At 39.4% G+C, this 16,691-nt stretch overlaps 1 protein-coding gene across 6 annotated transcripts in view; it reads left to right on the forward strand.

Annotated features, from left to right (window-relative positions):
* Nucleotides 1-16,691, forward strand: part of PAPPA2 (pappalysin 2) — a 248,569-nt gene that overhangs the window by 155,854 nt on the left and 76,024 nt on the right. For all 6 annotated transcript variants that reach the window (XM_060197727.1, XM_060197724.1, XM_060197725.1 and 3 more), the window contains 2 exons: nucleotides 5,783-5,918; nucleotides 6,433-6,658. In XM_060197727.1, the coding sequence (XP_060053710.1) occupies nucleotides 5,783-5,918; nucleotides 6,433-6,658 (362 nt within the window). The remainder of the gene's footprint in view (nucleotides 1-5,782; nucleotides 5,919-6,432; nucleotides 6,659-16,691) is intronic.

The following is a 16,691-nucleotide window of genomic DNA, read 5'->3' on the forward strand; positions in this document are numbered from 1 at the left end:
TTTACCAAGTGATAAGTTAGTAAAGTACAGCACATTCTATTTAAGATGATGGAAATTTTTCAGAACTATTTTAATGCACATGATTTAACTTTCTAAATGTGTCTTGTGCTTCAAAATCAAGTCTCCTGTATATAAAATTAACCTACATGGATCTCTGAATTCCCTGGGAGTCCTGCAAAGCAAAAATGATTGTGTATAGATACTTTTAATTTCCATTAAAAACTAGCCCAATGTGTCAAAAGACAAACTCCTTCTCCCAGTAGCCACATTGTTTATCCACAGAAGTCAAGGCATTTTCCGCTTACCTATTTTCGTTGCTACTAGTCTATCTTTATATTGATTTTCCATGGAAACTTTTGCAGGCCCTAGACATGACACCTTGATAGACACTAAGCTTCATGAATCATTAGGTTAGTTGTTTGTTTTTTTTTTCAACCAGGATGAAAGCTTGCTAAGCTCTGTATGGAATTCCATCATCCTTTCACTTCTCTCACTTTCATTCTTGGTCCCAGGAGAACCTTCTCCATCTGTATTTCATAACATCTTTACTCAAACTGTACTCAGATTTTGTTTTAAGTGGAGTCTCCCAGGTCCTCAGACTCTGAAATGAAGATCTGTATATAGAAAGCTTATTCTGTGTGATCCTTGGGATCAGTCCCTGGTTGCAGCAGAAAAAGACAAAGGATGGGACAGAGGGAGAAGTGAAGCTGTCAACTTCCCCAGGAAGGATAAGCATCCCACAGGAGATGAGATGGTTCTTCAGAGATATCCCACCTTGTATACCACTCACAGCACCCATGATCTTCGGGAGGTCATCACCTTGTGGAGATTTTCTTCCTAAGGGCAGTTTGGAAGGAGATTTTCCCAGGTGCTGCTTATGAAGGAGGGGATCTGGGTGCCACATCCAGACTTGGGTTTACCCTCTTTGGTTCTTCTTGTAAATCCTAATATACTAATATTCCCAAGACCAGTTTCCAGTCTATGCAGACCTCACTTTGATGTCTAAAAGCACAGATGGGGAACTGTTCTTCGAAGAAATGAGTCCCTGAGCTGATTCTGATCCATACTCACCCAATGATCTGCTGAACCACTATTTCTGAATGTCTCCTCTTGACAGTGAAGGTGATTCTCTCTTCATTCCACAGAATGAAAAATCGACCTTATTTTTTTCTGCAAAAAGAACCACATACACTCCTATATGTTATTCATATTCTTACATGTACAGGGAGAGTAACACTAGAAATTAGCAGGTGAACATTGTCAAATTGCCAATATTTGATAGAACTTCATCTCTATAAATGACATATAATTCAACTAGTAGCATACGAGTTCTTAGTCTTACTTCTGCTGACCCCCTAATTGGTCTATAAATGGCTTTCAAGATGTTGTCTCTGCTCTCTGAACTTGTATAAGCTAATGCGTAAGTGTTTATGTTACTTCATTGTACAGGGAAAGAGAAAGCACAAATGCCAAGAAATTTGTGACTTCCTACTTACTTTAAGTTAATAACCATTGACCAGTCAATAGAACAAAGAATCAGGTTGCCACCTCTCTAGCATTTACCTGAGGAAAGTCACTTAAACTCTCAGAATCTTGGTTTCCTCTTCTATAATCCAACCTTTATACTCAGGCACAATTTGGTACAAAAATCTCACATAGGAATAAAAACTGAATGAGACTCATGGAGACTCCAGTGAGACATGTGATCATACTTGGCAAACTGGAAAGTGTACAAAAGAATGTTGAATCCTCCCATCCTGTTCCAGAACCTGCCCCATTCACTTTGGAATCAGGAAGTGCCATAGCTGAGTGAAAATGGAAAGACACAGAAAAACTAGCAGCCCAGTAACTAACCAAAAGCATTTTCAAACCTCAGGGAAGATTCTTCTCAAGTTTGTGGTATGGTTTCAGAGTCTTCTATCCAGTGACCACCACAAAGGATGACCTGGAAGTTGAAATGCTTGCTGTGGGATCCTATTGAGTGTGTCTATAACCAGCAGGCAGATGGAAGAGAGTTTGTTTTTTTTAAAGCCCAAACAGTATTGTATTAGGGAAACATTCTTTTAGTCTTAACCCCTTCCCCCCCAACACTGGTGGCTCGAGATTAGATCTCATGGTTATTTTATTGGTTTTGGACAAGAGAGAAACTGAGTGTGGCTCTGATTTTCCTCTTCTCACTGATAGTCAGTCTATCCATCCATCCATTCATCCATCCATTCATCCATCCATCCATCCATCCATCCATCCATCCATCCATCCGTATCTATCTACGGATTAGTCTAGCAATCTAGATAATCAGTTTTCTCTGTCTTAAAGCCCTTTGCTAACTTTGCAGGCAGTTCCTCACTCTTGAGACCAGGCCTCTATCTCAAGAAACACTACTTTTCTTGCTGGCACTCCCATGGAGTGGATCCAGCCAGGAGATAAGTCACCAACCCTCCCTCTCTGGCTCTAAAGGGCCCAGAGATTCAGAAAAGAGGCATCAGGGAGTATTCTGGTACAAACAATCCTTTATTTGAAGATGGGTTTGGGATTATATAGAAAGTTAAACAAAGAACATTTTTCAAATATGTCAGAAATTACAGGTTTCTTAAAGGTCAACTTACCCCTATGGTAGGGGGCTGGTATGACAAGAATTGATGCCATACATAAAGGTCAAAATGATGAGTCTCCATGATGCAGGCAGGTTAATTATCCAAAGGAATTTGAGAGAAGCATAGGGGTTAAACCAGTAAGGTGAGATAGAGAGAAGAAAAACAAAGTTGATGTAAATCATAGATATCAAAGATCACAAGGAAATAAGATTTGGGGGTTTCTCTGTCTAGTGATGGGGAGGTGTATGATAGAGTGTGTTCTCCTTTGTGATCAAAAGGTGAAGTGTATGTGTGAACTTTGAGTGACTACCATGAACTTTGAGTAAACCTTAAAGCAGGCAACCATTTTGGCTTGCTAGCAGGGAGAACTAAGTGTGAGAGGCCTGTAGGATTTCTGTGAGCTTGAGAGACTAACAAGGAGAAGCTGAGTCTGAGAGACTTTTCCCTCTTGGCTCATCTCTATGAGGATAGAGGCTAAAAAATGAGGTGTCTTCCAGACCTCCATCCAAGGATGGGAGAGCTTCCCTAAGCAATACCAAGCTTTCACATAGTCCCACATTTTCTAAAATATATTTTGATACTGCCCTTCTAATGTCAAGTTATCATTTCTCTCTTTTATAGAAATAATATTCAAATTAATTCTTATACTACTCATGCAATAGACTAATACAATTGCCTTTTTCAAGCTAGTACAAAACTAGTGTAAGTAAAGTTGTCACTTTTCTTGATCTCCTCACATCTTGGATTTTTCTTCCTTGATTTATGTTTACTGCTTCTTTCAGATCATAGTAGTCATTGTGCCTTGTCTTGAGAGGATTGTTACATATATTGAAATAGCTACACCTTGGCTACACACACACACACACACACACATATGTGTGTGTGTGTATATATATATATATGAAACACTGAGAAAACCATAGGATAAGAGGGGTACACCTCCACACAATTCCCACTACCAGAACTCCGTATCCCATCCACTCCCTTGATAGTTTTCCTATTCTTTATCCTTCTGGGAGTATGGACCTAAGGTTATTGTGGGATGCAGAAGGCTGAAGGTCTGGCTTCTTTAATTGTTTCCCCACTGAACATGGGCATTGACAGGTCGATCCATACTCCCAATCTGCCTCTCTCTTTCCCTAGTGGGATGGGGTTCTGGGGAAGCGGAGCTTCAGGACACATTGGTGGGGTCATCTGTCTGGGCTATACTTTTTTATTGGATAGACACAGAGAGAAATCAAGAGGAAAGATAGAGATAGGGAGAGAGAAAGAGTAGCACCTGTAGCATTGCTACTGCTATGAACCCCCACCCCCACCTGAGCATGGGGGCCAGGGGCTCAAATCCATGTTCTTTTGCATTATAATATGTGTGTGCAACCAGGTGTAACACCACCCAACCCAAAAGATTTATTTATAATAAAGGACTTCCAGAGATAAAAACTTCATTTATTTACTTCTAAGACAACTTTTATGCTAATCTGTTCAGGCACCTAGAACTGTTTCTTGTAACTAACTGAATTTTTCCTGCCTCTGTGTTGTTCATTTTATAGCTGTTGATAGGATATGTATATGTACATGTATATATACACACATATATATACACACACACATATATATATGTATATATATACATATATATATTCAGAGCATTAAGAGAAAAACTTAAAAATAAACTTGTCCCAGGAGCAGCAGACTCTGAAATAGCCACTCTTCCATGTCATAGTTCACATGCTAAGGGAGATATCCAGATAAAACTTTTAGGGTGTACAAGGAAGATAAGGAAGGATAATTAGTTGTATTGGTTTAAGAGCTGAGAACAGTTCAGCCCAAACTATTAGCTTGGTGATTATCTTGTTCTCTTTTTATCATTTTGGGGAGAATATATGGTGTGTGTGTGTGTGTGTGTGTGCGTGTGCGTGTGCGTGTGCGTGTGCGTGTGTGCGTGTTTCAGTTTGATGTTTCAACAATGGTCTGTTTGGTCTTTTTAAGAAACTTTAAAAATGGAACCATTTAGAGCATCAAGAGACATAGTATCCAATAGAGTACAAATGTTACCATATACAAGGACCTGGGTTCAAGCCCCTGGCCACTAAAGAAACACCATACAAAAAGGAAGCTTTGTCAGTGATGTGTATGTCAGTATTGTGGAATCTCTCTTTCTCGCCGTCATATATATTCCCTTTTGTTGCCCTTGTAGTTATTATTGCTATTATTGATGCCATTTTTAGATAAGGCAGAGAGAAATGGAGAGAGGAGGGGAAGACAGAGAGGGGAAGAGAAAGATAGACACCTGTAGACCTGCTTCACCACCTGTAAAGCAACTCCATTTCAAGTGGGGAGCCGGGGCTCGAACAGGATCCTTATGCTGGTCCTTGAGCTTCGTGCCATGTGCGCTTAACTTGCTGTGCTACCACCTGACTCCCCTGGCTTTTAAAAAAATATTTATTTTCCCTTTTGTTGCCCTTGTTGTTTTATTGTTGTAGTTATTATTGTTGTTATTATTGATGTAGTTGTTGTTGGATAGGACAGAGAGAAATGGAGAAAGGAGGGGAATACAGAGAGGGGAAGAGAAAGATAGACGCCTGTAGACCTGCTTCACCGCTTGTGAGGCTATTGCCCTACAGGTGGGGAGCCGGGTTCTCAAACCTGGATCTTTAGTCTGGTCCTTGCACTTTGTGCCACGTGGGCTTAACCCACGGAGCTACTGCCTAACACCCCTTTCTTACTGTCTTAATATCCCTCTCTCTTCCTTTATCTGAAGGGGTTCGTGTAGAGGGGGACAACTGAGGTAAGAAGTCTCAGAAAAATATGTGAAGCTCAGAAACAGAAATAATCTCTTTTTATTCTTCTTCCTTTTAACTATGTATTTGATAGGACAGAGAGAAATTGAGAGGAGGAGGCAAGATAGAGAGGGAGAAAGAGAGACACTCTTAGCACTTGCTTCCCCACTCATGAAGCTTACCCACTGCAGGCAGAGACAAGAATCTCTTTTTCCATGTAGTTTTTGACTTTTTCTGTGACATTAGATATTAGTTTGTGCCCACTCCATAGGATTCCTCATTTGTAAAGGAGAGCAAAGAACAGCCTTTATATATGCTGAGCTATCTGATAAGTATGAAAATAGTGTGGTACATGCTTTGCTAGTCCAGTGGCAATACTGGCTCTAATATGCATGTGCTTTTCCCTAGGTGTCTTTCAATAGACCAGAAGTAGCCACAGCAGTCTTCATTTTCTTGACATCTGTTGGATTGGTTCCTGGGAAACATCGCCAGCCAACAGTGGACCTCCAGCTGATCGATGTCAATGGAAACAATCACTCTCTTGGTGAGTATGACTGTTATTCAGGATCATCAGTACTATCAGTAGACACAGAAGCCAGCTTACTGTCTGTCTCTGATCCTGTACAGGACCTTGTGTGCATCATATAGTTGATGAGAGGACAAATGAATAATAGATATGACTACATGACATAGAGAAGGATGAATATAGGATGACCTCACGCATGGACAGAAGTTGAGGGATAAGAACAGAAAGGGGAACACAAAGCAGAACCTGGACTGGGTTTGGTGCATTGTACCAAAATAAAGGATTCTGGGGTGGGGTGGGGTTGGGGGAGGAGGCTTCTGGGTCCTGGTGCATGATAGTGAAGGAGGACCTAGGCTGGGTGTGAGAGTGTTTTACAGAAAATTGAGAAATTTTACATTAACAAACAACTATATTTACTATGAACCATTTATCTCTCCAAGTTAAAAAAAAAAGAACAGTACACTGTTCCCAAATGGAATAGTAAAAATAATAATAATAATAAAATGGTGTATTCTCTCCTATTGCTCTTTAGGAACCTATGAACTGTCATGCCAGCATAACCCACTGGTTGTCAATATGACCCTTCACCCTAATGTCCTCTTCCACCGGACCACTTCAGTGCTGCTCAAGTTCTCATCCCCCTTGGTGGGCATCTCTGCAGTGGCTCTAAGGACATCCTCCCATCCTCTAGGGACAAGTCCTCCAGCTCCTGATAGCTTCAACCCAGGATACCAGGGGGAAAATCATCAGGGACAGGGGTATGCAGTTCCCCCTTTTTTTCCTGTTAGTCTGTGTTGATGTGATGCTATTGTTTCAATGCATACCATATAGACAGTAGGTGCTTCATCACTAAAATGGGTCTAAAAACTACTGAAAAAGAAATAAGCAAGGGAGGAACAATTTATAAAAGGTATGCTTGGGTTTGATATTTTGCATGTCTTTCTTACATAACTTTTATGTAAATATTTAATATCTTTACAAGGTTTTAAAAATCTTTTTCACATATAAAACCACTGCCTTACAGTCAACACTATTATATGAACTGCCAAAAATTCTCTGCCAAAAACTTTATGTTCCCTAAGAAATGCATTATTTTTCTACTAGTTCCCACCTGGACAGTGTATATAGCAAGTTTAACAGTTCATTTCTAAGGCATGTCATGTAATCAATGATTGTTTCATGTGGGAGTGAGAAAGACATTAGCTCTGTGTGTCTTTTTGTGGAGCTCTGTAGTTGTAATCTGGTTGGAGGTTTCTTGGATTCCCAGCCACAGCAAGTACAAGGACTTCATAGTGTTGGCTGCCCTAGGTTAGCACTGATGAGGAAGGGAGCATCCAAAGTCCATGAATCTGTGCTACAGCTTGGCTGACCCCCTATGGCTGGTTTAGAGTGGGCTATGAGTAAGTTTACTGACAATCTGTTCTGTTAAGTGAAATTGTATGTAGCGGGAGTCTGGTGGTAGCGCAGCGGGTTAAGCACATGTGGCACAAAGTGCAAGGACCGGTTAAGATCCTGGTTCAAGCTCCCGGCTCCCAACCTGCAGGGGAGTCGCTTCACAGGCGGTGAAGCAGGTCTGAAGGTGTCTCTCTGCCTCTCTTCCTCTCTATCTCCCCCTTATTTCTCAATTTCTCTGTCTCTATCCAATAACAAATAAATAAATAACTTTTTTAAAAAAAATTAAAAAAAGAAATTGTAGAAATTGTAGGTAGCAGGGTTTGCCTCTTCAAGACATGAGATGCCTGGCAGGTAGAATTCTTGTCACAAGGGGGCCTGGTGGTGGTGCACATGGTTGAACACACATGTTACAATGCACAAGGAACCAGGTTCAAGCCCCCAGTCAGCACCACTTTACCAGTGGTGAAGCAGGGCTGCAGATGTCTCTCTGCCTCTCTTCCTCTCTATCACACCCTCCCCTCTCAATTTCTGACGGTCTCTATAAAATAAATAAATAAATAAATGAATAAATGAATGAATGAATAAATAAATAAGTTTTTTAAAAAAGAATTTTTATCACAAAACCAGGGGTTTCGGGAGGAATGCTGATACTATACACCCGAGTAGGTATTCAAGAAATCCAGTCTTCTGCATAAATGGGAATCTACAGCACCAGTATAGTTTATTAGTTAACTACTGCTGAGGCTATCGGGCATGTTCAGGATGGTATGGCCATAGACTAGTTAAGTATCTCTGTGTTGTCAATTTTACCGACATGCAGTGACTTTTTCTTCATTTGGGTAGCAGCTAGGTAACTGACTTAAAGTCTATTACAAGGTTGCTGTCAAGTTATTGGTCAAGGTTGCAGTCATCTCAAGACAGAGTTTTGAGAATTCAGCTTGTTTGAAAAAACTGTTTATTGAGGCTGGGGGTATGAATCAACCTGCCAATGCCCATGTTCAATGGAGAAGCATTTACGGAAGCCAGAACTTCCCCCTATTGCACCCCAAAAAGAATGCCTCAAGAGGGGGAGCAATGCTAGGGGAAGATGACTAGATGGCTCTGAACTCTAATTCCATCAAGACCCAAAGACCTAGAAAGAGAAAAGGAAAAAAAGGAAGAACATTCAGAAGTAGCAATAAATGTAGGTGTGACTTAGAAAGGAAGGGAAGGCCGGACCTTAGGAAAAATGGGCACATATACAAAAATACAGATAGTTCTCCTCTCACCTTCTGCACTCCATAATAATCCCAGGTTCATACTCCCAGAGGGATAAGGAATAGGAAAGCTTTCAAGGGAGGGTATGGGATATGGAATTCTGGTGGTGGGAATTGTATGGAATTGTACCCTTCTTATCCTGTGGTCTTGCCAATATTTTTATTTTATAAATAAAAAATAAATAAATAGATAGTTATAAAATAATAATCAACTCATATCTGTGACCTTGAGAGAACTACTGCAGTAGTGAACTTTAAGTTCACTCATGCTGGTGTTGGCAGGACTTGGGTCTATAACTAAGCTCACAGATGCACAGGCAGGGGGATGCTCACATAGGCTCAGTATATGACCGCACAGCCTTTACTATGAGCTGTCTCATTGTCCTACTGTTATTAGCTAAATGATCCAAGAGAGAAATTGCTTGAGGGGTGTGGAGACAGCATAATGGTTATGCAAATGACTTTCATGCCTGAAGCTCTGAGCTCCAGTGTTTAATTCCTAGCACTGCCTAAAGCCTGAGCTGAGCAGTGTTCTGGTCTTTCTTTCTATATTACCTTTATCTCTGTATCTCTATCACTAAATATATATATATATATATATATATATATATATATATATATATATATATATATCTGCCCCAAAGGGAAGCCACAGTCTTTTCAAAACGTAATGTTGGTAATGACAATCCATGGCTGCTAGAATATTTTAATTTAGTCAATCAGTTAAGCCCACCCTCTAGGGAATGGCTTTTCATCGTTGAGAACCATCGTAGAGACCATCTCTCAGCTACAGTAGCTAGAGGTTAAGTTCATTGGTATCATGTTCCACGTATTATAAGTGGTGGGATGGGAGAAACAGTAAGGGAGAAAGTGCATAGTGGACCCTGAACCAAGTCTTAGTGAGCAAAAATCCTCATAGAATAACATAAGAATGTAGACTATTAAACTAGCATTGTTTACAAGAATGAATGCCTCTCTCTCATGTGTTTTCAAATTATTTTCTCTATTGGCTCTACTGCTGGCCTCATGCCACAGACAATTTCTTTCAGGTCTCTGAAACATGTGTTCTTGATGAGGTTAATGTCTTTGTACATAGTGTTCCTACTTTCTTGAAAACTGTCCAGTTCTTCCTCCCTTCCATTAGTATCAGTCATCAGGATTCACCATTTCACCTTCTCCTGTGTAGTTTTGGCAAGCATCCTTTTTGTTTCCATATGACACTTCATATAACACACCCTCTACAAAAGCAGCTAACACCTTGGGTGGTAGCTCTTTAGTCCCTGAGTCTGTGCTTCTTATAATAGGGCTACTGCTCGGTGTCTCTCACTTCCTCGCAGAGGGTCTGACTAGAGTGGATGTCAGAAATTGGTTCTTGAGTGGCAGTCAATGATTTTTATTTAACAGCTTCATGGGTCATGATTGAATGTGCAAATCAAAGAGTAGAAGTCATAGATGCACTAGAGCTGAGAGACAAGGATTCCCCCCATCATCACAGCTGTGAATTTATAACACAGACATTGATTAATGGTGACTGTGGCTGCTAGTTTTTCACTTATTTCCATTTGGCACTGTGGGGAAAATAAGATTGATATCCATGCATGCAAACCAGTAGAAATAGGATAGGATTCTCCAGTGTACACAGAGTGTATCTGGAATGCATAAGCATTTCCAAACCACATGTGACAGACAGGAGCCTTGGAAATTGACTTTTCCTTCTTAGCCAGCAAATCAGTGCAATATAGTAAATATTGGTACAATAGGGAATCTGACAGATCCAGTGTGTGTGTGTGTGTGTGTGTGTGTGTGTGAGAGAGAGAGAGAGAGAGAGAGAGAGAGAGCCTGTGTGAAAATTTGAATCCCTTTACATACTTATAAAGAATACAAATCTTATTGCATATGTGTGTCAATCACATTTGTGTATGGAGACAGACCATAATATGAAACCCTCACATTCTGGGCAAAGAGCGAGAGATTTTTGGCTTCCTCTTTCTTACCCCTTATGACCTGAATTCTGTTAAGACTTAAATGGGCAAGGGGGAGCTGACAGATGCCTGGCAGAAGAAGGTATAATTATTCATTTTGTATTTAACTATTAAATGGTCTATCCTTCTTACAACACTACATCTTTAAACTAGACTCCCCCTAGACTCTTAGTTGAAGGTCAATAACCTGAGTCTAGCTGTCTAATAATATTCATGATTCTGAAGACCTTTGACTTTGATCATGCTTTGACTTATATCTTATTCTGCTATAAGATCTACCGAGTTCATGAACCATTGGGTTTAATCTACTGCTAATGAGCCTCTGAGTCTATAAAACCAAATTCAGTTGGATCACCAGCACTCATTAAGAACTTCATTCGTTCTTACTCTCTGGCTCTGTCCAGCTCTAACCACTGGGGAAATGATCTTGTATAATCTGCCACAACATCTCCAAGGTTAACGTATCAAGCAAGACCCTTACAGCCCAAGATTGTGTTGATATGATAGCTTTGGAAAATAGGAAATATCTTTTGTCTGAGACAGTGATATTTGAAGTGTGTCAGAGATCTAATCCAGGCACTGATAGATTAGCTGCTTTAGTGAGTCAATTAGACTGCAGGCTATCAGAACTCTTACCTACTTTGGAAATTCACAGGTTCAAGTCTAAAACAACTTAGCAACAGAGTGTTATAGCCAATAATGAAATGGAGACCAAGATGGGCAGAAAGAGGAGAAGTTTATCTCACCAGTTAACCAGAGCCTGGAATGCTCCAGAGAAAGTGCTCGTCCCCCAACCTTGGGTTAAACTGCCTTTTATAGTCTATTATAAGTCTATAAGCACAAGCAAGCAAGCCAGGAAGTACAGAAGCAAAATTCAAGCAGTCAGCTCTTGCAGTTACAACCACAGGAGATTTCAGAACCCACCACCATCAATAATATTGACATTTTCAGTTAGCAGGTCCATTGTTCAGTGGATGGAATATTCCACTCTATATATGACAAGTAGTCTAACCTAGTTCTGTCCCAAGTTGTTTTTATACATCCCACTTCTCTTTGTTTTACGTATCTAATGTGCTTAATCTATTTTCTAATCTACTTTCATTCTACCTTCTTATCTATTTTTAGTTACATCTCCACTACAATAGCAAGAATTGCTAATAGGTGGGTGCTTTCTCCTGCAACAGAATGTTGTTTTTCTACTCACATGAGCACAATGGAAGAATGGATATTAACTTCACTGACAATATCAACCTGTGGATCCTATCTATAGGAATCCACAGTGCTGAACTTTCTGAATATGAGAAACATAATCTTCTCTTTCAGGGCAGAACTAATGGCAGTGGTTGAAACTTCTGATTACTCATATTCTTTCAACATTTGTAAACCCCCCTGCTATTAATTTTCCCATTTAATTTCTCTAGAAAGGCTTCATAACATATATATATATATAGAACATATATATATATATATATATATATAGAACATGTATATATAGAGAACATATATATATAGAATAATATAACCTTCTAAACAATTGTTCTTCTATCCATTTTTACTTGTATTTCAAATATTTTTGGCTTCTTATGTGTAGATGTTGCCTAATTGGGTGTCTAACTATTATTATGATTGGGATATTACCTCTTGACACCCCTTTTCTACCTCTTTAACATATTTTACTCTGGAATCTACATTGTCAAGAATTTAAATTGTCATCCCTGTTTTCTTTTTTGTTTGATGAATTTTTGCCTTTATTTTATTTTTATATCCCTGTGTCTTTTTTGCATATGAGCTCAGAACATTCTTCATTGTTTGCAAAGACAGTAGGATTTCACTGTGTAAACCTACTCCAAGCTTTCATTCTAAAATTTTATTTCATGGTCCTCAACCCATATTAGTTTTAGGAATTCTGTAGTATTTTTGCCTTTGGGATATTCATCTCTAAGAATCTTTTGCCAGTGGTTCTTCCTATTCCCTTTTTTCTACTAACTACCCCAGCCCAAGCCATATACCCAGTCACTGAACCTTCCTAGCCTGATGTATTGGAATCAGTAAAGAAAGGAATACTTTAACTATTATCATCTGGGAGGGATAGAGAACCAGATAACTGTAAAATGTATACTATGAGAGATTATGAAGAAACTGAAAGAGAAAGTAAAACAGTGAAGATGGGATATGTGCACTTCCTAGATCTGTGACTTGTTGCATATTACCTAAACTCTTAGCCTTAATGTCTTCTTTAAAATGAACATAATTAGCATATAAATACCACAGAGTCATCAGGAATAAAAACAAAATTCAACTTCATCTTCATAGGTGGCCTGGAAGAGTTTAGTCACAATGCTACAGAAAAAAAAAACCACAACCACAGGAGATTTCAGAACCCACCACCATCAATAATATTGACATTTTCAGTTAGCAGGTCCATTGTTCAGTGGATGGAACAATAATATAATAATATAATAATATAATATAATAATATAATAATATAATCTTTTATATTATTATATATTAATAATATATAATATTTTATATTATTAATATAATCTTTTATAATATAATTAATATAATCTTTTTATAATATAATCTTTTATATTATTATATATAAATATTTTATATTTAATATATAATATAATAATATAATCTTTTCTTTCTTCCACCAACAGAAAGAAAAGATTATATGGATGAGAACTGACAGAGGAGAAACATAAGCAATGCCCCATTTTCTGGTCTTGGTCTTTGCAGGAGACAGACAATGACAAAAGAATTAGCCTGTTTGCTTCCCACTCTCCTTTTTTGATAGATGGCTTTATTCTTTATTTGCTTTTGATCAGAAAACAAAAGAGTATCTGCAGTGAATTCCAATGCTGTTTCTCAATTCAACCCCAACACATTTTTTTGAATGCATTGACTTTTAAAATTTTAATTAATTAATTATTTTATTTATTAATTTATTTTGGTTATAGACAGAGAAATTGAGAGGGAAGGGGGGGATAATACATACATATAGAGAGAGGAACATATGTATATGGACAGAGAGAAAGGGGAATATACATATATATGGCAGGGGAAAGATAGGCAGCACTTGTGATGCTTCTCTTTCAGGGCAGGAAGAGATTCTTTTTGACTTTTGTGATAGCCTTGGGAGATAATCTTTCTGGTGTATAGAAGACCTCTGGGTCCAAGACAATGGTCACTTTGATTTTCAAGACAGCCCTTTCAGACTCTGTTTCCTAAAGCAGTGACTACAGAATTCAGTGATTCAGGGAGATGGAAATCCCCAGTGATTAACTATCTCCTAATTACTCACATTTTCTGTTTGTAATGTATGGATTTGGGGAAATGCACAGCAAATGCTATCTCAGACTGACTTCTGCAACTGTCTTCAGACCTCTCCTCCCCCACTTTCAGTGGGACATTTGTGCTCTGGCACAGAAACCGTCTGTTGCCTTGGAAAGTTCTCCTTGAAAAAGGTGTTGACTGAGAAGATAGAGTCTGTGTCACTATGTCAACTCTAGAGGAATTCTGGGTCACTCTCCATTGTCCATGGAAAGTGTTGGGGCAGGAGGGATAAAGTGAAAACGAAAGCAGCTGGTTGCCTTGTTGAACTCCACGTCTCTTACTTTAGTCATCTCCATAGGCCTTCAAGGAGGAAATGGTTTCCACTTCTGTGTCATCTGGATTCAGGTGTGAAAGAGGTTTTTTAGTTGCACTAGAATATGAGGACATTTGGGTTGCCCAATCCCGGATCCTAGAGCTTCGATCATAGCACAACTCAGAGCCTTGGCATCCTGTCCCTGCTGTTTGTGAACTCAGTCTTGGTAATAGAGTCATTCTTTTTCTACTATCCAGTCTTCTGCTTTGTGCTTCATTATTTGCTGAAATCCTTGTTGTTGCTGCTTTACCAGTTTCTACTAATTATTTGGAGATAACATTGGAAATGCCTAGCCATTTCCTTCTACCCCCCCCCCCCCTGCTCCCTGCCCAGATCATCTTACCCTGATCAGTCCTATTAGAGCATTCAGGTCAGTTCCTTTTTTAAATTTTTATTTATAAAAAGGAAATACTGACAAAAACCATAGGATAAGAGGGGTACAACTCCACACATTTCCCACCGCCAGAACTCTGAATTTCATCTCCTTCTCTGATAGCTTCCTTTTTTTTTTTTATTAAATTTTTTATTTAAGAAAGGATTAATGAAAAAAAACATAAGGTAGGAGGGGTACAACTCCACACATAACCCACCCCCTCTCCTGATAGCTTTCCCATTCTCTATCCCTTCTGGGAGCATGGACCCAGGGTCCTTGTGGGTTGCAGAAGGTAGAAGGTCTGGCTTCTGTAATTGCTTCCCCGCTGAACATGGGCGTTGACTGGTCGGTCCATACTCCCAGTCTGCCTCTCTCTTTCCCTAGTAAGGTGTGTCTCTGGGGAAGCTGAGCTCCAGGACACATTGGTGGGGTCTTCAATCCAGGGAAGCCTGGCCAGCATCTGGTGGCATCTGGAACCTGGTGATTGAAAAGAGAGTTAACATACAAAGCCTTTCCTAGTACACTCTAATTTCATCTCAGGTAGTTCACTTTCTAACAAAGTCCCATAACCTAGATATACACCAGTTTCTGTGAGAGAGAGCTTATGTGCACACGTATCCATAAACTACTGCAAAATATATACCTGAAAGCAGAAGTACACTAGAGTTTGCAGTGAGTACCTCCCTAACACTTCCTCTCCACTATTCCAAGCTTGGGATCCATGATAGCTTCCTTTTTGATGGCCTCACAAAGCTAACCACCCCCTCCCCCCCCTTTTTTTTTGCTACAGATTAAAGTATGTGTTTATTCTTTGGTTCTTCACTCTTATTCAAGGGTTTACTTTCAACATTTCATAAAGATGGGGAGTGTTTTATTTATATTTTTTCTTGATGCAACTAGGAAAGGGACTCTATACATGAAATATGTATTATGCTTCTACTCATTTGATTACCTTCCTTCCCAAAGCAGTTTAACAAATTAGCATTGGATCTGTTTTTGTTTCTTAGGCAAGGAAAGAATTATAACTGATCAGTTGTTCCCTAGGTTTCTTGCCCAACTTCCTGTTCTCAGAATAATGTGTCCATAAAATAAGAGGAAAAGAGGAGACCCCACTGGTAAGGGCTTGGATTCTCCTGACAAGGGAAGTTGACCCCGTGAACAGCAGGTCTGGCCTGGGAGGAGGGAGCTCTTTGAGTCTTTTCAACAAAACTGTTTGTTCTCATAAGATTACAGAGAAGAATCAAGGTCACAGACACAATTCATTTAGGAGTATACCAGGCTACGGCTGACCTTTTTAATAATAACCTTTACCAAAGTGCTACTTTGTCTGAGATTGCTCTTGATGCAATGCATTTTGAGAACAAACTCGCTGGCAGCTTGCTGTTAAAAGCAGTGAACAAACATAAAAAGCTTGGGAAGGCTTGGGGTTGAAATCTACTTCCAAGAAAGAGGCTGGTTTTTAAGATATCTTCACCCACCCCTACTCCTAATACTTTGTCACAGTGTCTGAATTCCACTACGAGTAATTATTTTCTTCAAGTCTTGACAATCTTCAGAGATCTCTATAAAATAGCAAATAACTATCTAGTAGAAGTAGAAGTGCTTAAGTCATCAGCTGCTTAAACTAATAGCAGTGTGTGTGTGTGTGTGTGTGTGTGTGTGTGTGTGTGTGTGTGTACTTAGACTCTTTAAAAACAGGACTCTACTGAAATACAGCTTAGTCCAAGTGTCCAGAAAACTGGGGTGGGGGAATAAGAGAAGTAGAAAACATGTGCTGAAAAGAAAAATGTGTTTAAGATGTCACCGGTTTCCCAGTTGCTGGCCCTGTGGCTTGTGTTCATTAGTCTGAGTAGTAGGGAAAGCACAGAAAATTAAAACAACCAATATTTCCAGGGCCCTGTCAGTGTGTCAGTCAAGTAGACACACACTGTTGGCAGATTTGACCAGAAGCTTCGGCTGGATGACATCTGAATAGCTGGTTCTGTGTCATTATCACCACTGAGGTCAAAGAAGTCTGGGAATCAGAATGGTAGAAATCTAAATGTCCAGTCCCTGCCTCTCACTTGGTTGCATCATCTAATGATGTTAGAACAGTCCCTTCCCTCCACTGGGTCTAGGTTTCCTCATAATCAA

This window comes from Erinaceus europaeus, chromosome 9, assembly GCF_950295315.1.
Source record: "Erinaceus europaeus chromosome 9, mEriEur2.1, whole genome shotgun sequence".
Lineage (NCBI taxonomy): Eukaryota > Metazoa > Chordata > Mammalia > Eulipotyphla > Erinaceidae > Erinaceus > Erinaceus europaeus.